At 41.0% G+C, this 25399-nt stretch overlaps 1 protein-coding gene and 1 non-coding gene across 12 annotated transcripts in view; both read left to right on the top strand.

Annotated features, from left to right (window-relative positions):
- DIP2B (disco interacting protein 2 homolog B) overlaps nt 1-25399 on the top strand; it is a 247874-nt gene that overhangs the window by 126878 nt on the left and 95597 nt on the right. For all 11 annotated transcript variants that reach the window (XM_034935861.3, XM_034935860.3, XM_055095660.2 and 8 more), the window contains exon 3: nt 13086-13214. In XM_034935861.3, coding sequence (XP_034791752.1) covers nt 13086-13214 — 129 coding nt within the window. The remainder of the gene's footprint in view (nt 1-13085; nt 13215-25399) is intronic.
- Nucleotides 5634-5737, top strand: LOC112436749 (U6 spliceosomal RNA). Its single transcript, XR_003025452.1, has one exon. It is a non-coding gene; the product is annotated as a U6 spliceosomal RNA (small nuclear RNA).

Genomic DNA, 25399 nt, shown 5'->3' with positions numbered 1-25399 from the left:
CTATGAGAAATCTGTATGGTCAGCACATTCTTGCCCCATGGGCAAGCCTATAATGGGAACCAAATCATTTGCTTAGTGAGCATGGATTTGATGAATCAGTTGTTTAATTGCAGTAGGCCAAGAGAATGTGGCATATCCCTCCCCCAGTAGGGATGGCCTTGCAGGTGACCTCACAGGGGAAATAGAAGGCATACGATGACAACTTCTTCAACTTCCTGATGCCACACTTCCAACATCTGTCCCCTTCCATGATTACTTCCTTCCTTCTGGTTAAAAAGATTATCTGTTCCTCCTGGCCAAGGACAGTCCTTCTACCTATGCTTTAGATCCCAACCCCTCCTTTTCCCCAAACCTTATACTATCCAATGGCACCAAGGATAGGGCAGTGAGAGCAGTCTACCTGGGTGCAGTCAGTAAGGCACACAGTATCTGTAGAGAACTTAAAAAGCAATGATGGGCCGAGCGTGGAGGCTCACGCCATAATTCCAGTACTTTGGGAGGCCGAGGCGGGTGGATCACATGAAGTCAGGAGTTCAAGACCAGCCTGGCCAACATGGCGAAACCCCATCTCTACTAAAAATACAAGAATTAGCCGGGCGTGGTGCTGCACACCTGTAATGCCAGCTACTCGGGATGCTGAGGCAGGAGAATTGCTTGAACCCAGGAGGCAAAGGTTGCAGTGAAGCAAGATCATGCCACTGTACTCCAGCCTAGGCCACAGAGCAAGACTCCGTCTCAAAAATAAATAAATAAATAAATAAAAATATAAAAAGCAATGATGAAAACGACAAAAAATTGGTCTGCTTTTTACTAAAAAGTACCACTGTGTGCAGCAATTCTAAATGCTGTAATAAAGACCTCTCCTGCTGAGGCAGACAGCTGCATTGCCCCGTTGGTATGCCGTTGCTGTCAGGTCCTCATCTCTATCGTACAGTCATTCTCTCTGTCTCATACAGTCACTCTCTCAGCCATATTCGTCCCTCAGCAGTTCATCATGCTTATTACTGTCTATTTAAAAAAGAATCCTCCATTTACTTGTCAGCCACTTCCATTTTCACCCTCTTTGTTGCCCCTTTCTAATCAAACTGCTCAGAACTGTCTATGCTTAAACACTATTTTCTCAAATGCTCACTTCTCAGCCCGTTTTAGTTCCTTCTGGAGCTATTGCCATCTAATCTCAGTAGTATTCAGCACCCTGTCTCTCAAAACTCTTATTTTGAATCTCTCTTCTTATCTTCTTTTCTTTCATTCTTGTTTTTGTTTTGAGCAGGGTCTGGCTCTGTCGCCCAGGCTGGAGTGCAGTGGTGTGATCTGGGTTAATTGCAACCTCTGCCTCCCAGGCGCAAGCGATCCTCCCGCCTCACCCTCCCAAGTAGCTGGGACTACAGGCATGAGCTCCCACACCCAGCTAATTTTTGTATTTTTTTTGTAGAGACAGGGTTTTGCCATGTTGTCCAAGCTGGTATTGAACTACTGAGCTTAGGCAATCCACCCGTCTCGGCCTCCCAAAGTGCTGGGATTACAGGCGTCAGCCACCATGTCCTACCTACTCTTCTTATTTTCTTACCCTTCACTTCCTGCTGCTCCTGGTCTTTCTTACAGGCTCATTTTTGTCTGTTAAATGTTAGATTTCTCAAGTTAAGGACCAAGACTTCTTGCCTTCTCACTCCATATCAGTGGTTCTCAAATTGTAGCAAGCCCTCAGAATCACTGGAGGGCTTGTTAATACACAGACTGCAGGGCCCCATTTTCAGGTTCAGAGTTTGTGATTCATCTGGTCCAGGGTGAGGCCTGAGAATAAGCATTTTTGTTAATTTCCCAGGTAATGTTGAGCTTGGTGGTCCAGGGACCACACTTTGAGAACCAATGCTGTATCTCTCTAGATTATTTCAGCCACACCTGTGACTTTAATTATCATTTGAATTTAGGTAACTCCTAAATATGTATCTTCAACCCGATCTCTTCCGAGCCCCCGATCCATAGATCCAACTGCATACTTAACATCTCCACTTATATACCTTAAAGGCATCACCATTTCAACATATCCAAAATTTAAATTTATGACTTCTGCACCCTGCCTCTACCACCATTACTAACCCCTCCCTGCATGCATTCCCCAGAAAACCAACTACAACATCCAACCTGCTCCTGTGCTTCTAGTTTTCTCTTTTGAGTGAATACAACCCACATTCATAAGCCCAGCAAGTTACAGGCTTAAAAGTCATCCTCAACGTCCCTGTCTTCCTTCCCTTCTTTTGTTACCAAGCCCTATCAGTTTTCTGTTTCTTCTTGAGCCAGTTTTGGTAAATTTAATTTTTTTTTTTTTTATGAGACAGAGTCCTTACTCTCTCGCCAGGCTGGAGTGCAGTGGCGCGATCTCGGCTCACTGCAACCTCCACCTCCCAGGTTCAAGCGATTCTCCTGCCTCAGCCTCCCAAGTAGCTGAGACTACAGGCATGTGCCACCACGCCCAGCTAATTTTTGTATTTTTAGTAGAGACAGGGTTTCACCATGTTGGCCAGGATAGTCTCCATCACTTGACCTTGTGATCCACCTGCCTCGGCCTCCCAAAGTGCTGGGATTACAGGTGTGAGCCACTGCACCCGGCCAAACTCAGTTTTTCTAGGAAATTGTTTTGTTTAGTTTTTAAAGTTATTTATAATATTCTCTTTATTTGTAAACCCTCTGCTTTATGTTGCTTGTCTCCCCTTCCCTTCCCTCCCCTCTTGTCTTTCTTCTCTTCTCTCTCTCTCTCTGACAGATCTGTGGATTTGTCAGTTTTCCATGTAATTCTGTCAAGTTTTGCTTTATATGTTTTAAAGCTATGTTATTAGGTACATTCAAATTAAGAATTATAATCTTCCTTGTAAATTGTTTCTTCTTTCATGAGTAACTGTGTTTGTCCCTATGGTGTTTTTTTATCCTAAGGCTTTAAAAAACAAATCTAAACATAGTTATTAGACATCTTAATTCTCTTAAAGGACACAAGGACTTTAGAATGCTTTGATGTTGATCACCACGACTTCTTCTTTCTTTCTTTCTTTCTTTTTTTTTTTTTGAGACAGAGTTTCACTCTTGTTGCCCAGGCTGGAGTGCAATGGCGTGATCTCGGCTCACCGCAACCTCCGCCTCCCCGGTTCAAGCGATTCTCCTGCCTCAGCCTCCTGAGTAGCTGGGATTACAGGCATGTGCCACCATGCCCGGCTAATTTTGTAGTTTTAGTAGAGACAGGATTTCTCCATGTTCATCAGGCTGGTCTTGAACTCCTGACCTCAGGTGATCCACCCACCTCAGCCTCCCAAAGTGCTGGGATTACAGGTGTGAGCCACCATGCCTGGCCATCCACCACTTCTTATCTTACATTTTAGCATCACCTTTATTTTAGTATGCCTTCAACTATCAGTTACTGTTTTATGTAGTTAACAATAGTTACTATCCATTTCTTTACTATTCCTTCTTCTGCCTCACTCTTTCTCAGGTCAGTTTCCTCCTCCTCCTTCTTTTCTTTTTTTGAGACAGGGTCTCACTCTGTCGCCCAGGCTGGAGTGCGGTGCTGTGATCTTTGCTCACCGCAACCTCCATGGACCTCCTGGGTTCAAGCGATTTTTTTTTTTTGAGACGGAGTCTCCCTCTGTCGCCAGGCTGGAGTGCAGTGGCCCAGTCTTGGCTCACTGCAACCTCTACCTCCTGGGTTCAAGCGATTCTTCTGCCTCAGCCTCCCGAGTAGCTGAGATTACAGGCATCTGCCACCACACTCGGCTAATTTTTATATTTTTAGTAGGGACAGGGTTTCACCATGTTGGCCAGGATGGTCTCGATCTCTTGACCTCGTGATCCACCTGCCTCGGCCTCCCAAAGAGGTGGGATTACAGGCATGAGCCACCGCACCCAGCCCTGATTCAAGCAATTCTTGTGCCTCAGCTTCCCCAGTAGCTGGGATTACAGGTTTGTGCCACCACACCCAGCTAATTTTCGTATTTTTAGTAGAGACGGAGTTTCACCATATTGCCCAGGTTGGTCTCGAACTCTTGGCCTCAACTGATCTGCCCGCCTCAGCCTCCCAAAGTCCTCGGATTGCAAGCATGAGCCACTATGCCTGGCTAAATCTTCTTCTTCTTAAAGCACATTTTTTAGTAGCCAAATACTTTAGCGAGGGTCTCTCAGTGGTAAATTCTTTCATTTTGTGTTTTTCACTTTATTTGACCATTTTATTCATTAACAATGTCCTTCCCAAAAAGGGGTGGGTTGTAGGGTTGGGTAATTTATGTTATATACATTCCATGTCAAAAGAAGAGATTACCCTTTGGCATATTTACCCCATATATCTTTGTAAATTTTGAAGGAAGCCATTTAATTTGACTTTTTTTTTTTTTTTCCTAAATAGAGAGAAGGTCTCACTATGTTGCCCAGGCTGTTCTCGAACTCCTGAGCTCAAGTGATCCTCCCGCCTCCGCCTTCCAGAAGTGCTAGGATTACAGGTGTGGGCTACCACACCCTGCCTAGTTTGACTTTTTAAATGGCATTGGAATGCAAATTTAAACTTTATTAAACTTTATTAAAGTTTAGTAGAGTTGGACTGGGTTCAGTGGCTCATGCCTGTACTCCCGGCACTTTGGGAGGCCGAGGTGGGCCTGAGGTTGGGAGTTCGAGACCAGCCTTACCAACATGGAGAAACCCCATCTCTACTAAAAATACAAAATTAGCCAGGCATGGTGTCACATGCCTGTAATCCCAGCTACTTGGGAGGCTGAAGCAGGAGAATAGTTTGAATCTGGGAGATGGAGGTTGCAGTGAGCCGAGATTGTGCCACTGCACTCCAGCCTGGGTGACAGAGCAAGACTCTGTCTCAAAAAAAAAGGTAACATTCTCACTACTGTCTTTTTATTTTTTTTATTATTATTTTTATTATTTTTGAGACTGAGTCTCGCTCTGTCACCCAGGCTGGAGTGCAGTGGCGTGATCTCGGCTCACTGCAACCTCCACCTCCCGGGATCAAGTGATTCTCCTGCCTTAGCCTCCTGAGTAGCCAGGATTACAGGCATGTGCTACCACACCTGGCTAATTTTTGTATTTTCAGTAGAGACAAGATTTCACCATGTTGGCCAGGCTGGTCTCAAACTCCTGACCTCAAGTAATCCGCCTCCCTTGGCCTCCCGAAGTGCTGAGATTATGCGTGAGCCACTGCACCTGGTCTAATCACTAGTATCTTTTTAAATAAAAAGTTAATACTACAACATTTTATTACTGGAATTATTGTGTGCACATGCTCCTTACCTAAAAATTTAGTGAGTGATTTTTTTTCTTAAAAAAAAAAAATAATTAGAGACAGGATCTCGCTATGTTGCTCAGGCTGGTCTCAAACTCCTGGGCTCAAGCGATCCTTCTGCCTCAGCCTCCTAAAGTTCTGGGATTACAGGTGTGAGCCACCTCTCCCTGCCTTGTGAATGATTTTTTGTATGTGTGGAATTGATCTGTAGTTATCTTGGGTTGCATATTTGTGTATATTGTATACTTCTTTTCTCAAATGTTACATAAATCTTTAAAACAGGACTTCAGAAAAAATTAACAGTTTTAACAGGAAATATGGAAGATAATGCAAGTTTGAAGAAAATATTTGAATAGTAAGTAATGGAGTGCTTGCTTTGGCAGTACATATACTAAAACTAGAACAATATAGAGATTAGTATGGCCCCTGTGCAATGATGACATGCAAATTCATGATGCGTTTCATCTATTTAGAACATTAGACCTGAGTAACATGTCATTGTGTAAGGAAAAATAACATGCAAAAAATAAACTGAAAAAGGAAGTAGTAGAAATTTAGTATGGACAAGTTTGGTTAATATTAAGCATGGCTGGCTGGGCTCAGTAGCTCATGCCTGTAATCCCAGCACTTTGGTTGGCTGAGGCAGGATGATCACTTGAGACCAGCCTGGGCAACATAGTGAGACCCCATCTCTACAAAAAAATCAAAAAATTTGCCAGGTGTGATGGCGCGCACCTGTGGTCCCAGCTACTCAGGAGGCTGAGGCGGGAGGATTGCTTGAGCCTGGGAGGTTGAGGCTGCAGTGAGCCGTGATTGTGCCACTGCATGCCAGCTTGGTTGACAGAGCGAGACCCTGTCTCCAAAAATAAGAAAAACTAACTTAATTCAGTAGCATCATAGGGATTAGGTTCTAAAGTCACTGTATGGCAAAAATCTGCTTCAAAATTACCCTAAAAAATCACTTAAACCTCCCAGCATTGGAACTGACAGTTGTTTCTTTAGTTAAACAAGAGCCATACCTTATCTGGTATTTAAGGGCCATGCTGTCTTTTAACAAATTAAAATTTATAAGATTAAAGATGAAAAATTCAGGTCCTCAAAACGCTCCCACTTTGAGAGGCATGAGAGAAATGAAGATACGGCAGATTCACACCTCCCGTCTCTTGCTCATTGTGAGCTGTCTGCTCTTTGAAAGGAATGGCCCACAGAACATCTTTCAGTAGTTGGAAGCTACTGTGGCCAAGTATAAAGCTTCCCACATGTCTCAATTAGCAGACTTCCAAGGAGAAGTGGCCAGGAAATTGACTCTTTCTTTTGGCATGGCCCAAAGAATTGAAGTTTCAAACCACACGCATTCTAACTTCTCTGTAAATTAGTCACTCTTGGCCACTCTTGTAGTTGCAGGAAAATGGAAGATTTTGTGTAGAAAGGCAATTTCCCTGTGCTGGTCCTGTGGTCTAATCTTTAAGATACTTTGGATACAAGTAACTGATAATTCCAGCTAGCTTTAATAGAAAAAAGAGTTCGTTCTAAAGTTACAGGGGTTACTGACAAATCTAAGGACAGTATGTATTTACTGAGTGCCTACTGTGTTCCAAATACTGTTTCGACACCAAGGAGACAGCATGGGACAAGACACTGCCCAGAACCTACCTGGCTTGCTCCGTCACTCTACTTAGGGGTTTGTTCAATTAGGGAAGTCCTGGAGAGGCCCTCCTTGACCAGCCCTATAAATAGTCCCCACTTCCATTATCTGAGTTGCATTTTAAAAGAGCTGTCTTTGGCCATCCCATAGATTGTGGTCTGTTTGTGTGTCTTATTCACCTACTGGAGGAACATTATTTTTTATTTTTTTTTATTCTTCATGTCCCCAGTTTCTAGCATTAGTGCCTGATATATAGTAGATGTTCTATAAATGTTTGCACAACTAAAAAGAAAGAGCATTTAGAATTTCTGGCATTTTCTTGAGTAAACATCTATGAAGATAAAAGTGTTAGGTAATACAAGAAGCAGGGCACTCTACACATTATAGAGTGGTCTCTTGTAGATTGATCCTGGCAACTTGTCTCCACCCTCAATAGATCTTTTAATATAGACCTACTAAAACCTCAAGAGGCTGTGCAGAGTGTATCAATTCTCAAATGATATTCTAGCATTTCTTTAATTTTTAAATGAAGTTGGTACATCTATTTTAAATAGTACTACAAGATTTATAACAACAGAAATGAGCAGAAAGAAAAGGAGAGGCAGGATACTGCTCATTCTGTTTTGTCTTACTGTATTTGAGATTATTTGTGACCTTTGTGTATTTGATTTTCTTCATCCTGTGACTTACTTCGTCTTTCACTTCATTTTTGAAGTGAATTGTGTTTATCCCCTGCTTCAGAATAAGATCTTACCTTTCACATTTTCTTTCTTGACCTATATGTTTCTGCATTGTTTTTTCCCCCAGACTCCTGCCTACTTATTTTTTAGGGATAAATAATAAGTTTATGAAGATAGTTATTAATATTTGTTGATGTTCTTTAGCTTGCCTTGATAAGAAGTTCTGGTCACCCAAAGGTTTTTCCCAAACGTGGATTCCTTTTGTGATTGCTGCTTGCTGTGCTGAGTGGCAGTCCCCGGTGTTCCAGTTCCTATAAGTACACTGCACTTGGCAGCTGCTTCATGCTCCTTTCATCGCAGTTCTTCTAGGTTCAGTCCTGCCTTTGAAGTTGTTCAAGGGTGCGAGTGTGACCAAGTTAAAATGAAACAAAGGAAAACCCTTGTGTTTTATTCTCTCTCTCAAGCCTCTAATAATGCCTCCTGGAGTAGTCTGTAACCCTATTTTCCTTAATGTCCTTGTGTAAGTATATGAAGATAATGAGAGGCACACATTTTTGCATACAACTTATATGAATTGGAGATACACAAATAAGCAGGATTTTTAGGTAAACTTTAAATGGCTATCTCAACATTTTTGTGTTTATTTTTTCCGGCCAACTACTATTATTGGTGGAGGTGAGGAGACAGACAAGATCTTAATTATTTATTTTAATTAAAATACTAAATGCTTGCAATATGAAAGACCAAGGACCAGTTACTATAGGAGATACAAGATGCTTAAGACCAGCCTCTGACCTCAAGTTATTTACACTATAGCAGGAGAGATGACAGTTACACAAATGAGGATCATAAAAGAGAGTAGAATAAGTACTGTAAGAGAGCTCTAAACAAAGTAGCCTGGAAATTCAAAGGGACGTGAACTTAAAACCAGTTTTTGAAATCAGGAACAGCATTTTAGAATGCCACAGAACATTTCCAATTATAAATACTCAGTAGGCAATGTGCCTCTGTGTATGTATGTATGCATAGGGTTTGAGGAGTGGAATCTATTTTGTTTTATGTGTCTCATTTTGATTTAAAAGTTCCTTCCCAAATGAGGCTCATAGCATAATGGAAAGAACATAGAATCTTTTTTCCAGTCCCCGTTCTGCTTTCATTTGTTTGGTTTGGATGGTATTGGAATCACTATGAATTGGAGCACACATTGCAATTATATCTGCCCCCATATATCTCATCAGAAGGAAGCCCAGTATTTTCCTCTTGGGGCTTCTTTTTCCTCTTAAATTGTCTGAGAACCCTCAGGGATTATATAGGCAGTGCAAAAGGAGAGGCAGTAGATCCAGCTTTCACACCCAAAGGGGAAAGATCCCCACAGTCTGCTGTTTGCTTTCCATCATCTCACAGGGTGCTGCTGAATAACTGGTCCTCACTGTGTGACCAGCCAGTAATGCTGAGCCTGTTCCCTGCATCAGCTACTCTGATGCATCATGGAGGAGGAGCCAGGTACTCTACTTGGACTCCCGGAGCAGAGCTCCTGGTGTTGGCTCTTTTAGCCTCATGCACTGTCATTTTCCTGATGTCAAGTGGCCAAGGAAGCTCTGGGTCAGGATCTGTTCAGACACCTACCACTTTACAGACCCGGAGCTCCCAACCCGCTCTCCTTACAGAGTCTACCCCTGGAAAACAGGCAGGTGGCCCCTTTTCCAGACTCCAGACATTAGCACTCTCATTCCTCTCTTGCCTTCTCTAGGTGGTGAGGTTAATCACCGACCCTTCAAAGGAAGACTGTCCTCAATTACTCACAGCTGCTCTAGCCTCTCAATCAAGAGGCTAGATTGATTGAGCCTTCTTGGATGGGGTGGGAGTGAGGGCCCTATAATGATTCAAGGTGATTATTGGTTCCCTCTCACTGTGGAAAAATCTGTAACGGGCATCCTGCTTCGTTAATAGTATCTATCACATGGTGCTGTTGTGAAGACATAATGAGATGGTAATAGGCAAGAGCCATGGAAATATTATTATCATTGATATTCTGTCATTTCCTGTAAATCCCTTCAAAGGCTGCCCACTTGGCTTAGGACAAGTGACCTGATGCCACTTTTCTAGTCCAGTCTCATTTTGTAACACTCTGCCCTTTTGCTGTATCTTTAGCCTCACTGGTCTTAGACTTGCCAAGGCTTTTCTCCCTCACTGGGCTTCTACAAACACCATGCTTTTGAATAAAGTGGCTTTTCCTTCTCTCTGCCTAGTTAAGTTTTGCATCACTGTCTCCTTTCAGCAGACATTCATCTTCCCTGAAACTCTAATACAAGTTAAATCCTCATTATGTGGGCTGGGAGACCCTTGTTCTTTTCCTCCTTAGCGTGTATCACAAGGTCAAAGGTATACACATGTTGACCACTTGTTTAATGTGTTTCTTCTCTGGACACTAGCACCAAGAACAGTAGGCATGTCTGCTCTGTTCAACTCCCAGAAGTTGAACTATTAGGTTCCTTGGTTCTCAGAGCCCATCCTGTTTCACTCTGTTACTCTTGCAGGTGAGAATATCTGTTAAATCATAAGCAGAATTAAAAGATAACATGTGGAGGCTTGTGGCTTCCTTCCATCTTCCTGAGTGGAAATGTGTAGTTTTTTGCTACTAAATATCATTTTTTTCAGATTATCATCCTTACCATATTCAAACAATAGAAACATATTAGACTCTGATGTATTTTTCTGCCAAGGAACAATAACTTACATACATATTGATCATTGAGAAGGAAGGCTTTATGTTTTTGAACCTAAAATGTGTACTTTTTATCGTTACTAAACCTTTTAACATCATCACTATTTAAACATAATGGTGACCTCTACTGGATATTCTGCATAACAGACTGAAAGATCAGAAACCCCCGAACTGAAGCTCTTGCTTTGTAATAATCAGCAAGTTGTCTTTTTCTTCGGATCTCTGTTTTATTTTGGGCTAGAATTTAGAAGTCATAAAGAAGACTTAATTTGTGAGTCTGGCAGCTTCCATTCCAGCACGTATTTGTATTGTCTTTTAGAATTTGGTTTTATGCGTAATTCATCCTATAAGCAGAACAATGAAATTGTAAAGAAATAAAGTACCTCAATCCAAATACCTTTGGGATTTTTATGTCCCACCTGACCCTTATAATTGTATATAAATAGTTTTTACATACAGTTATAATTATATTGTGTACATAATATTTCGTGTTCTTTTATCACTTGGCATTACTTTATTTGGACTGAAGTATCTGCATAGTCTACATATTTTTCATTTGTAATGGCATATAGTATCTCATTATGTTGATACATGTAGTTAAGTTTCATCTTTGCTTTTAGCTTTTCCTTACCATGGCAGTGAAACTGTGTATATCTTATTCAAAACATAGGAATCTGTATTTTAGCACCCCAGGTAATTTCTGAGATCTAGTTGGAGTGTGAAACCATGGTCAGGGAATGATTCACCTTGAGGCAGCATCTTGCCTGCCCAGCTGACATTACATATGCTGTTAAATAATGTCCTGCTGTCCTCCCATGCCCCCATATTCCTTCCCACCTCTTTTTGATGAGGCCTGAGGTACGGGTTGAGTAGCCCTTATCTGAAATGCTTGGGACTAGAAGTGTTTCAGATTTTTTTTTTTTTTTGGAATATTTACATTATATACCAGTTGAACATCTGAAATCCAAAAATTGGCAATTAGAAATGTTTCAAGGAACATTCCTGTGAGCATTAGACAGGAGCTCAAAAAGTTTCGGATTTGGGTATTTGGGGTGTTCAACCTGTATGTTGTTTTCTGCCCCCATTCGTGATAAATCACTGCCCTTGCAAGTGAGCCAAGGTGGGAATAAGTCTCAATTTTTTTTTTTTTTTGAGACAGAGTCTTGCTCTGTCACTCAGGCTGGAGTGCAGTGGCACGATCTTGGCTCACTGCAACCTCTGCCTCCAGGTTCAAGTGATTCTCCTGCCTCAGCCTCCCCAAGTAGCTGAGACTACAGGCGTGAATTTGGGCAGGGCTAATTTTGGTGATTATTTTGCTCTATATGGTTGCCAACTGAGGTCATTCAGTGGTTGTCTTCCCCCTCACCTAGTAGATGGGCTGCTCTGGACAGTCCAAGATGGCTCATTCACATGTTTGATGCCTTGACAGGGCAGGTGGATGGCTGGGCTCAGCAGGAACTATTGACTAGAGCCTCAACACATGGCCTTTCCAGCATGCTACCTGCTTTTTTTTTTTCTTTTTAAATGATATAACATTGTCATTGTGAATCTCAGTTCCTGTAATACTTTGATGCTATCAGTCTTTACTGGGGTGTGTGGCACTGTTGCTTGTACTCCCCAGACCGCTGCTTTGAGTCTTTTTTTTTTTTTCCTTAATTTTTTTGCTTTATAGGCTGATTCTCAGCTGGGATCTGGAGCAGTACATTTGCTGTGTAGGTGACATCTTAATATATTGGGCATTTAATTTGCTATGTGTAAGCTGCCTTGCTGGGCATAACCGGGTGCTATTTCAGAAACTTAAGCCTTAAGGAAATCCTGCAATATGTGACAACATGGATGAACCTGGAGGACATTATGCTGAGGGAAATAAAGCAGTCACAGAAGAACAAATACTGCATGATTCCACTTATATGGGACATCTAAGAGAGTCAAGCTCAAAAGCAGAGAGTAGAATGGTGGTTGCCAGGGGATATAGGGAGCGGGAAATGAGGCATTGCTGTTCTGCAGGTATAAAGTTTCAGTTATGCAAGATTAGTAAGTTCTGCTTTATAACATCATGCCTTATTAATACTAATAAGATATTAATACTACTGTATTTTACACTCAAAATTTTGCTAACGTACATCTTGTTAAATTTTCTTATTGTAATTTTTTTTAAGAAACAGATTTGGAATTAATCATTTGAGATAAAAAGGCAGGAAAACATCAGAACTTAGTGTTTTTCTGTTTATTTACCCCATCCCCATATTCTTGATAAGACAGTAAATTTTGGGAGGGGAGAGTATGGGGACAGGGTAGGGTCAGTGATGAGTCCAGTTGGAAAAGGGGCTAATAGACTTGACTTGAAGCTGTGCTTGCAGAATCACCCTGTTTTTGCTTGTATTATGTTTATCTGGAGTGACTGATGGTATGGTAGCTAAGGCTCCCCAAGCTATTCGTTGTCTCACTGTTTAGGATTGGGGATCATATGCAGTCAACTCCCCATCACTACTGCCTCTCCTTGGAGTCTCTGGAATGGCCTTTTAATTTACATTTGTCTTCTTGCTATTCCTCTCCTATCAACCTGTTGACATTTAAGGCTCTAAGATGATATTTTTTAGTTTGGATGTCTTTGCATCATATTTATGTATTTATATTGAAACTCTAACCCTTTACTGTAGATGGGGTAATAGTACCTAGCTCAGAGTATTGTGAGAATGCTTAAAGTGCTTTAGAAAATGTTAGCTATTACTGTTACTGGATAACCATGTTTTAAACTTCCTTTTTTAGAAACTGATTCAGCAGTACAGAAAGAACTTAGAAACCAGACACCTGCTCCATCTGCAGCTCAAACTTCTGCTCCCTCTAAGTACCACCGAACTCGATCTGGGGGAGCCAGGGATGAACGATATCGATCAGGTGAGGAGAAGCTGCAGAATGGCCAGCTGAATCGTTTTCCTAACAGTAGTATGAACTGTGTATCCTGAGAGCTTCTAATACTTGTTTTTTTTTTTTCCCTATGAGGCACCAACAGTTTTATATTAACTCATTCACCAATCATTTATTTTGTACCCTACTATGTATCAGGTATAGTAGGTACTCAATAATTTGCTGGAAATGGAACAACACATAAGAGTGTTTCCGGCTGGGCGATGTGGCTCACGCCTGTAACCCCAGCACTTTGGGAGGCTGAGGCGGGCAGATCACTTGAGGTCAGGAGTTTGAGACCAGCCAGGCCAACATGGTAAAACCTCGTCTGTACTAAAAATACAAAAATTAGCGGGGCATGGTGGTGGGCACCTGTAATCCCAGCTACTCAGGAGGCTGAGGCAGGAGAATCACTTGAACCTGGGAGGTGGAGGTTGCAGTGAGCTGAGATCCCACCACTGCACTCCAGCCTGGGCAACAGTGAGACTCCATCTCAAAAAAAATAAAGACTGTTTCTGCCCTTAAGGAATGTAACAGTTTAAGAAGAGAACCAGACAAGCATACAAGCACAAAGGCCATGTGAATAAGTAAGTAAATAAGAAAGTGAAGGGTTGGGTCTTGTGGGTGGTACTGGGAGAGCTCAGTGGATTCTATTGGAAGAGGCAGGCCCTTCTGTGTTTGCCAGAGTTTTTGCATAACTAGTCTCTCTTAATTGATGGAGCTGAAAGAAAACTCACAATGAAATTTCAAATTAGTTATTTCTTCTAACCCAAGAAGTACCCACAGGAAGGGAAGGAGCAAGGTGTGCCTGTATGGCAGCGGGAGCATGTTCCTGCTTGCACTGTGCTCGGGACCACCTGGCGGCCAGTACCAGGTGTGTGGCTTTGATAAGCAGAGGAGCGACTGGTAGATCCCTAGAGCACGTGTGGTGCAGCAGGCCCTTCCGATGCCCACTTCCTGTCCACTGCACCAAGAGTAGTCTCTGCAGCACATTTCTTGTTTTAAGAAGTGGCAGAATTAAGCAAAAAGACTAATGAGGATATTATTTATTTTCTTCAGATTTTTGTCTTCTTTGTACTGACCAAGGTTGCCTTAACATTTTCTTGAACTGAAAAACACAGTCTATATCACATCCTCTCAAAAACTGCTTTAGAGAAAATGAGAAAAGGACACAGTTGAAGAGCTACATCAGCTATTTTGTGAGCTGATTTTACTAGATACATATTTTCACACACAGAAGGAGAAAAGGATGAGAAATGTTCAGTCGGGGAAAAAAAAATAGAGGTTGTAATTTTATACCTAAACTGGTTTTGAGTGATAGGAGAAGCTTGCTCAGGGAACAAAGACATCCAAGCTAAGTCATGGCAGACAAACAAGAGTTAGCCAGGGAAATAGTGTTCAGAACTTAGAATCAGAACTTAGAATGCAAGGGTCAGAAAGAGGTGGGAGATGAGGCTAGAAGGATTACCAGAGACCAGATCTTGTGGGATCTTGAATGTCACTGAAGGATTTTCAGCAGAGCAGTAACATCATCAGATTTGTATTTGTTCCAGTAGCTCACTCCAGCTGTAGACTGCAGTGCCTGGCACAAGGCCTTCCATATATAAGAGCTAAACAGATATTTTGCAGAAAGAAGGGAATAGAAGTATTTACTAGTAGGCCAGGGTGGTGGCTCACACCTGTAATCCTAGCACTTTGGGAGGCCAAGGTAGGTGGATCACTTGATGTCAGGAGTTCGAGACCATCCTGGCTAACACAGTGAAACCCCATCTCTATTAAAAATACAAAAAAATTTGCTGGACTTGGTGGCGGGCGCCTGTAGTCCCAGCTCCTCGGGAGGCTGAGGCAGGAGAAAGGCGTGAACCTGGGAGGCAGAGCTTGCAGTGAGCCGAGATCGTGCCACTGCACTCCAGCCTGGGCGACTGAGCGAGACTCTGTCTCAAAAAAAAAAAAAACAAAAAAAACCACATAGTGGTTACTAGTTAAGGAATGGATCAGAGAAAGGGAGGGCTGGAAGTAGCAAAGCATTCAGGCGCACCCCTTTGTTGCCAATCACCTGAGCCTGATTTTCCAGCCACCTAGTGTTGCCTTTTCAGGCTGGAACCCAGGTTCAGCAGCAGCATGTTCCAACCTATCCAGAAGGGTTTTTAGCCTTCACAGCTTTCATCCCTGGCCTTCTGGGAGTTTCTGTGTGTGTGTGTGTGTTTTGTTTTTTTAACCTTCCTTTTTCTTTGTTTTTATAGCATGTAATAAAGGATTATTAAGGATCCAAAAAGGTGATTTTCAATATTCTATATCCAAGCCAATCAAATGTAAAAGTTTTTTGTGAGCTCATTTAGTACTATAAAATTTTGAGTTTCACCTGTTAAAACCCAGCTGTGATCTGTAGTCCCTGCTCTTTTGCAACATTGCTTTTTGATTATCCCAAGTATTAGAAAGTGTATGCTGTGGATCAGATACTAGTCAGCTGACTGTGGAGATTGTTGGTTAGGTGCAGGTATACTAGAGAGTTTGTAACAATTGTATGTTCATCTCACTGGGAGTTTTTCTGTGTGTGTGTGTGTGTGTGTGTGTGTGTGTGTGTGTTTTAAAGGATAGTAGCAAAAAGTAGGCCAGAACGAGGTGAAGTAGGGGAGAAAAAGTGATTTAAAAACCCTGAAGATACTGAAAGCTATGAGGGTCCTGCAATCCTATCAGGAGGGGAACATAAAAAGAGGATGCAAGCATAGGCTTTGGGTGAAAATCAAATTTTTCAGTATATTAGGAATTGCTCAACTAAATAACGAAAGAAAGCTCAGGATGTGAAAGAAATTGAGTCTCTGAGAATTCTGGCTTCTCCGAATAAGAAGAAATCAGCAGGGGTGGCTCATGCCTGTAATCTCAGCACTCAGGGAGGCCGAGGCAGGAGGATTGCTTGAGAAGAGACCCGCAGCCCCTGCAGAGGTGGAGCAGATAAGTAGTGGAGGTTGATGGGAGCTGAACTTATATCTGTTTGCTACTCCAGTCATAGAAAGGGTTACATTTACATGTCATGTGCAAAAATAGCTGAAGAATTTAGGGTATGTTTAATAAAAGTTGCTAGAATTCAGAATAAAGTGATGGCTATGTAAGAAGGATTTTATATTAATGCTGGTAAGTGTAATTATAAAACACTTTCTTATTTGATGGAGGCTTATTAACACCTATAACATTTCAACCAATCATAATCAAATCTAAATAGACTTAGTGTTCACATTTGAGACACAGTATAAAGAACTTACCTTTATTCAGAGTTTAGATTTTCTGACCTGATTCCATTCTTTGTGCTTTAGCCAAGAGGGAGCTTAATTTCAAGTATACTACCTTATTAGTATATTTCTTTTTCCTGCACATCCAGGCATGATTCACCTACCTCCCTGCACACACGTAGTATGGTCTCAAATGCAGAAAACACAAATTAATGCCTGAGATGGAAAGTGATCTTATTGTAAGTCATTCTGACTCCCTTGATGTTAATCTCTTGAGAAGTTAGGTACCTCAAACAAAACAACAAAAATAAAACAGGACATTAAGGGAGTATTTGTATTACGTTATTCAGCTCAAACATGAATACTGGAAAATGATACCCAGCTTCCACATGCTTCTGGGAGAGATGTCCAAAGTCACTTGTGTCTGGGGACTGAACTCCAGAAGTGACTTCTTTATCAAAGATCAAGATTAATTGTGTGGTGTTCAGTGAGTCAAATTCAGTTAAGAGAGCTGCCTGTTCTTATCAATAAGAGTCTTTTCTAATAGATAACTGAACATCTCTTTTTGACACTGGTGTATGGGTCAAGGTTTATCATGTTAGAAAATAGTTGGGTGGCTTGATTTGTTTTGTAATCTGTTGCTGTGAATGCCTGTGACAGGGAAAAACATGGTCTGTAATTACTAATTATCCAAATGTTACAGGCCTTCTAAAGCTTTCTTAATGTGTGTAATTCCCTAGCTTTGTCCAGTTTGCCATTACATATTTCATATCATATATAAAAATGCTTTTGGAAATGTACTCTTTTTAATTAATAAATGTAAGAATTTGATTCGCTGTTGTCTGTTACTTTCTCAGTAGAAGTGATTAATCATTTTTTAAGACAGCTAGGAATCATTTTTCCTTCTAATATAAGGAGGACATTTTTCTCATTTTTAACATACCTAAAATCAGAATGTTTTATACAAGATGGCATCATAGATTCAATTAAATACGCAATCGTGATTCAACTAAGTAAATTCCAAGGACACTACAATTGTATAATCAGTATAAATGCAGTATAAAATTATTTCATTTCAGAGCTAAAAATAAGTTGGTAATGTCTTAAAAGTAATAGCCCAACAGTTTGGCAATATCATTAAAATTTTAAATAGTCATGTTCTTTATCCAGAAATTCTACTTCTAGGAATTCATTTTATATAAACAGTCGTGTGCACAAAGATATATACATACATATACAAAGATGTTTGTTGTAGTATTGTGTATAATACAATGGTTAAATAAGTCATAGAATGTTCACACAATAGAATTTTATGAACGTTAACTTAAAATGAGGTAGATGTATTTGTGCAAATATGGAAGGATGTACAAAATCCTTTTTTTTTTTTTTTTGAGACAGGGTCTCACTCTGTCACTCAGGCTGGAGTACAGTGGCACAATCATGGCTCAGTGCAGCTTCTAACTCCTGGGTTCAAGCAATCTTCCTGCCTCAGCCTCTCAAGTAGTTGGAAGTACAGGCACATGCTACTGTGCCAGGTTAACTTATTTTATTTTTTGTAGAGATGGGATCTCACTTTGTTGCCCACGCTGGTGTCGAACTCCTGGTTTTAAGCAATCCTCCCGCCTTGGCCTCCCCCAAGTGCTGGGATTACAGTGGTGAACCATTGTGTCCAGCGCAAAATATACTTTTTAAATAATAAAGGCAAGACAGTATGTAGCATATAATCTGATTTTTATAAATAATATGTTTATACTTATAATTGTAATATTTGTAGCATTATTATGTTATAGTAATATAAACATATGCTACTGTGTTTATAGACATGGAGACCTGGAAAAATATATACCAAACTATTGAGGCAGGAGTATTTTTGGGAAGCGGTGGGTCTAGGGAAAGTTTTCACTTTAGCTTTATATATGTTTAGATCTTTTTGCAATGTGTATTTTTTCAATCTTTCATTATAGTAAAATAAAATTTATGTGTATTGTAAATTTTAAAGATAGGTTTTAAGATTTTAAGGTCTTAATTATTGTTTATTTATTTTATTTTATTTTATTTTTTTGAGACGGAGTCTCGCTCTGTTGCCCAGGCTGGAGTGCAGTGATGTGATCTCAGCTCACTGCAACCTCCGCCTCCTGGGTTCAAGTGATTCTTCTGCCTCAGCCTCCCAAGTAGCTGGGATTACAGGCACGTGCCACTACACCCAACTAATTTTTGTATTTTAATAGAGACGGGGTTTCACCATATTGGCCAGGCTGGTCTGGAACTCCTGACCTCGTGATCCGCCTGCCTTGACCTCCCAAAGTGCTGGGATTACAGGTGTGAGCCACTGCGCTTTGTCTATTATTATTATTATTATTATTATTATTATTTTTGAGACAGAGTCTCACTCTGTTGCCCAGGCTGGAATGCAGTGGTGCTATCTTGGCTCATTGCAACCTCCGCCTCCTGGGTTAAAGTAATTCTCGTGCCTCAGTCTCCCGAGTAGCTAGGATTACAGGCACATGCCACCATGCCCAGCTAATTTTTGTATTTTTAATAAAGATGAGGTTTCCTTGTGTTGGCCAGGCTGGTCTCAAACTCCTGGCCTCAAGTGATCCACCCACCCTGGCCTCTCAATGTGCTGGGATTACAGGTGTGAGCCACCATGCCCGGCCCAGTTATTGTTCTTAATGACTTTTACTCTAAGTATGGATTCTTCTGATTTAATGCTGGGAGCTAAATGCAGTACTAACTCGCTTTGCCACCCTAATTGTGAACTTTTCTGTCTCTGTCCAAATCTAATCTCTGATCTGGTGATGGCTGGCACTGGCACACCAAGATCATTTTATTTCTGATATATTCCTCATGCTGTAGAAGGTAAGTTGAATTCAGTTCAGCAAGCATTTATTGTAGACTTCCTATAATTTGAGAAAAATGTTAGATTGATAGAGAAGCATAGATGAAAACACAGGAGTTTTTCTTCTGTTTTTCTTGTTTGTCTTTTTTTGAGGGGAGGGGGGTGGGGGACGCTGTGGTCCTGCTCTGTTGTCTAGGATGAAATGGAGTGACACAATCTCGGCTCACTCCAACCTCCGCCTCCTGGGCTCAAACGATCCTCCCTCCTTAGCTCTAGTAGCTGGGACTACAGACAAACCCTGTCATGCCTGGATGATTTTTGTATTTTTTGTGGAGACAGGGTTTCACCATGTTGCCTAAGCTGGAGTTTTCCCCCCGCCCCCCGCCCCAAAACAAGGTTCAGAGGTGACACAGAAGAGGGAGACGGGAAGGCATACGGTGTCAAGAATGGGCTTCAGAATGGAGGTGGTGATGTCTGAGCCATTTTGAAGGACGGATAGTTATTTGGATATTCCAGGCAGAAGAAACATAATTTATCAAGGCAAGGGAATGTGAAATGGAAAATTAAAATATCCCCTCCTTTTCCTCTCCACCCTGCACAGAGTAGTGCCCTAATTAGTGTTGTGATATCCTATTTCAGAAGTTAGTCATTGCTGCCTCTGCAAGAGGTCAGTACCTTAGAAATTAAGGAAAAATGGCATGACTGCTTGTTGGCTTGCAAGGAATTCCTTGAACAATACCTCTCTGCTTTATGAGTCAACCCGCCTACACATTTGCCTTTCATTCACTCTGTCCCTATCTGTCTGTCTATGGAAAAATCCTAACAGGTAAGGGCACTTGGTCTGAGTTCTGGCCCTGGTCCTTAAAGCCCAGGTGTGCCACTCATGGATCATATGCTAACCACTTTGTAAAAATAAGCCAAGAATAGGAGCAGCTGGCCGGGCACAGTGGCTCACACCTGTAATCCCAGCATTTTGGGAAGCCGAGGCAGGTGGATTGCTTGAGGTCAGGAGTTCGAGACCAGCCTGACCAAACCCCGTCTCTACTAAAAAGACAAAAATTAGCCAGGCGTGGTGGCGTGCGCCTGTAGTACCAGCTACGCGAGAGACTGAGGCAGGAGAATTGCTTGAACCCAGGAGGCGGAGGTTGCAGTGAGCCGACATTGTGCCACTGCACTCCAGCCTAGGCGACAGATCGACGCTCCAACACTCCATCTCAAACAAACAAACAAACAAAAACCAAAAGAATAGGAGCAGCTACTTTGAAACTAAAAATAACATATTCCACTTAGTCTTTTTGGGAAAGATGAGAAAATAAATGTTTCAGTGTTATCCTTATCTTGGTGGTAAAAGTATTATTTCTTTTGTTACTAATGAGATTGGACATTTGGAGATATGTTTACTGGCCATTTGTGCTTCTGTAAACTACCTGTCCATTGCCTAAGCCTATTTTTTTAATTATTTTATTTATTTATTTTTTTTGAGACGGAGTCTCGCTCTGTTGCCCAGGCTGGAGTCCAGTGGCCCGATCTCGGCTCACTGCAGGCTCCGCCTCCTGGGTTCACGCCATTCTCCTGCCTCAGCCTCCCGAGTAGCTGGGACTACAGGCACCCGCCACCACACCCGGCTAATTTTTTGTATTTTTAGTAGAGACGGGGTTTCACTGTGTTAGCCAGGATGGTCTCGATCTCCTGGCCTCGTGATCCACCTGTCTCGGCCTCCCAAAGTGCTGGGATTACAGGCGTGAGCCACCACGCCCAGCCCCTATTTTTTTTTTTTGAGTTGGGTTGTTCTTTTCCCCCGCCTCCTTACTTGCAAGGGCTTTTTTTTAATCCTAAAGATACTAACATTTAAATTGCACCATAGGTATTTGCCAGTGCAGATGGACAAGAAAAATCAGTAAGAAGTGTAAGAATTAGAAAAGAAGTAAAACTGTATTTACAGTTTATATGATAATTTATCTAGAAAACTCAAGAGAATCAATGACAGAATTAACTTAAAACAATTTAGTCAGCAAGATATAAAACAAGTACAGAAATCAACAACCTTAACATATGCAAATAATAAGCAGTTAAAAGATACAATAGTAGAGCAAACTTCATTTACAAAAGAAATAAAGGTAAAATATATTTAGGAATAAACTTAAGAAATGTCTAAACCCTTTATGAAAAAAACTTTAAAACCCTGAAAGACAAAAAAGTAGACCTAATAAGTGGAAAGACATCCCTTGTTCTTAGGGCAGTTTAACACCATGAAGACGCCAGGTCTGTCTAAATTATTTTACAAATCTAATCTAATGCCAGTAAAAGCTATCAAATTTATTTATAGAGTTAGAAAACTCATTTTTGAAGTTCATTTGGGAAAATAAACATATAGGAATAGCTAAGAGAACGCTGAGAAAGAAAAGCTACAAGGAGTGACTACACGTTCTAGATATTAAAACATCCTATAGAGACTAATTAAAACTGTTTAGTATGGCACACAGATTAGAAGGCAGACCATTGGAATAACAAGTTCAGAGCTACACAGGCGTATATCTGGGAATTTAGTATACAATAAAGATTACATTACTAATCACCAGGACAAAAATGTACTTTAAATGACACTAGGACAGCTGGAAAAACATTAATTAGCTCCATATCTCACACCATGTATAAGCATAAACTTCAGGCCAGGTGTGGTGGCTCACACCTGTAATCCCAGCACGTTGGGAGGCCAAAGTGGGCAAATCACTTGAGGTCAGGAGTTCGAGGCCAGGCTGGCCAACATGGTGAAACTCCATCTCTACTAAAAATACAAAAAAATTAGCTGGGTATGGTGATGAGTGCCTGTAGTCCCAGCTACTCAGGATGCTGAGGCATGAGAATCACTTGAACCTAGGAGGTGGAGGCTGCTGTGAGCCGAGATTGTGCCACTGCAATCCGGCCTGGGCGAAAGGGTGAGACTTTGTCTCAAAAAAAAAAGTATAAACTTCAAAAATCAGAGATCTTATGTAAAAGAGAAACCATATTAAGTGCCAAACGAGCCCGTGCACTGTGGCTCATGCCTATAATCCCAACACTTTGGAAAGCCGAGGCGGGTGGATCACCTGAAGTCAGGAGTTTGAGACCAGCCTGGACAACATGATGAAACCCCATCTCTACTAAAAATACAAAAAATTAGCCAGGGGTGGTGGTGGGTGCCTGTAATCCTAGCTACTCAGGAGGCTGAGGCAGGAGAATCGCTTGAACCTGGGAGGCGGAGGTTGCAGTGAGCCGAGATCATGCCATTGCACTTCAGCCTGGGCAACAAGAGTGAAACTCTGTCTCAAAAAAAAAAAGTGCCAAATGAAAACATCACAAAACTTTCCTATAATCCAGTCTATAGAAAGGCTCAGAATGCAGATGTAATTTTAAAAACTACATAAAATATTTTTGTTGTGGTTAAAAAACACATAAATTTATCCTTTTGGCAGTTTTTAAGTATACATTACCGTATTGGTAACTGTACGCATGTTATTGTACAGTAGATCTCTAGAACTTCTTCATCTTGTGTGACTGAAATTCCATACCTGTTGAACAACAACTCATTTCCCCCTCCTCTCAGCCTCCAGCAACCACCATTCTACTTCCTGCTTCTGTGAATTTGAGTACTTCATATAACTGGAATCATGCAGTATTTGTCTTTTTGTGATTGGCTTATTTTACTCTGCACGGTGTCCTCAGGTTTCATCCATGTTGTAGCATAAGATGGGATTTCCTTATTTTTTTAAGGCTGAATAATATTTCTTTGTATGTATATACCATGTTTTACTTACCTGTTCCACAACAATGGGGATTTGGTTGCTTCCACATATTAGTTATTATGAATAATGCTGCAGGGAACATGAGTGTACAAATATCTCTTTGAGATCCTGTTTTCGGTTTATTTGGAGATATATCCAGAAGTGGAATTGCTCGGTCATATGGTAAATCTATTTTTTTAATCTTTGAGGAAACTCCGTACTATTTTCCTTAGAAGCTATATCATTTTACAATCCCACCAGTGGTGCACAAGGATTCCCATTTCTCCAAATCCTCTTCAACATGTATTTTCTGATTTTTTGATATAGAAAAAAATTCTAATGGATGTAAGTAAGGTATGGCCGTTCTAGTGGCTGGGAAGTAGTACCTCATTATGGTTTTGGTTTTCATTTCCTTGAAGAAAGTGATGTTGAGCATTTTTTCATATGATTGTTGGTTGTTTATCTTCTCTGGAGAAATGTCTATTCAAGTCCTTTGCCCATTTAAAAACTTGGGTTAATTTTTTTTTGTTACTGGGTTATAAGAGGTCTTTATTTTGGATATTAACGCCCTACCCAATATATGGCTTGTAAATATTTTCTCCCATTTTGCAGGTTATCTTTTTATTCTGTTGATTGTTTCTGTGATGTGCAGAAGTTTTTAAGTTTAATGTAGTCTTATTTGCCTATTTTTGCTCTTATTGCCTATGTTTTTGGTGTCGCGTTCAATAAATTGTTGTCAAATCCAATGTCATGAAGCTTTTTCCCTCTATTTTCTTCTAGGAATTTAGTTTCCGGCCTTGCTGGTTAGGTCTTTAATCTATTTTGAGTCAGTTTTTGTATATCATGTTAAATAAGGACCCATTTTTCATTCTTTTGCATGTGGATATTCAGTTTTCCTAACACATTTGTTGAAGAAACTATCCTTTCCTCATTGTGTAGTTTTGGCACCTTTGTTGAAGATCATTTGACCTTCTATGTGAGGGTATATTTCCGGGCTCTCTATTGTTCCGTTGGTCTTCCTGTCGGTCTTTATGCCAGTACCAAACTATTTTGAATACTGGAGCTTTGTAATCTTTTTTTAAAAAAATAGGGACACAATCTCACTGTGTTTCCCAGGCTGGTCTGGAACTCCTGGACTCAAGCGATTCTCCCCACTCAGCCTCCCAAAGTGTTGGGATTACTTCTGTGAGCCACCATGCCCATCCTGTAATAGTTTCAAAATAAGGAAATATAGGCCAGGTGCGGTGGCTCACGCCTGTAATCCCAGCACTTTGGGAGGCCAAGGCAGGTGGATCACTTGAGGTCAGGAGTTCAAGACCAGCCTGACCAACATGGTGAAACCATGTCTCTACTAAAAATACAAAAATTAGCTGGGTGCAGTGGTTCACACCTGTAATCCCGACTGTTTGGAAGGCTGAGGCGGACGATCACGAAGTCAGGAATTTGAGAGCAGCCTGACCAACATGGTGAAACCCCATCTCTACTAAAAATAAAAAAAATTAGCCAGGCGTTTTAGCAGGCACCTCTAATCCCAGCTACTCAGGAGGCTGAGGCAAGAGAATCACTTGAACCCAGGAGGCAGAGGTTGCAGTGAGCTGAGACTGTGCCACTGCACTCCAGCCTGGGCAACAGAGCGAGACTCTGCAAAAATATATATATTATATATATATAATATATATAATACACACACACACACACACAGAGCGAGACTCTGCAAAAATATATATATTATATATATAATATATATAATACACACACACACACACACGCACACACACACACACAAATTAGCTGGACGTGGTGGCACATGCCCATAGTCCCAGCTACTTGGGAGGCTGAGGCAGGAGGATCACTTGAACCAGGAGGCAGAGGTTGCAGTGAACTGAGATTACACCATGGCACTCTAGCCTGGGCGACAGACTGAGACTCCATTTCAAAAAAAAGAAGTATGAAGACTTCAGCTTTGTGCTTCTTTTTAAATATTATTTTGGCTATTTGGAATCTTTTGAGATTCTGTGTAAAAAGTTTAGAATTGTTTTTTCTATCTCTGGAAAAAAAATGCCATTGGGATTTTGATAGGGATTCCATTGAATCTTTAAAATGCTTTGGACAGTAACGACATTTTAACAATATAAAGTCTTCCAGTCCATGAACACAGGATCTCTTTCCTATGTCTTCTTTAATTTCTTCCAGAGATGTTTTACAGTTTTTAATGTACAAGTTTTTCACCTCCTCAGTTACGTCTATTCCTAAGTATTTTGTTCTTTTTGATGTTATTATAAATGGCATTATTTTCTTAATTTTCTTTTCAGGTAATTCATTGTTAGTGTATAGAAACACAACTGATTT

This window comes from Pan paniscus, chromosome 10 (genome assembly GCF_029289425.2).
Source record: "Pan paniscus chromosome 10, NHGRI_mPanPan1-v2.0_pri, whole genome shotgun sequence".
Taxonomy (NCBI): Eukaryota; Metazoa; Chordata; class Mammalia; order Primates; family Hominidae; genus Pan; species Pan paniscus.
Note: the sequence above shows the minus strand (reverse complement) of the source record. Positions and strands in the feature narration are given on the sequence as shown.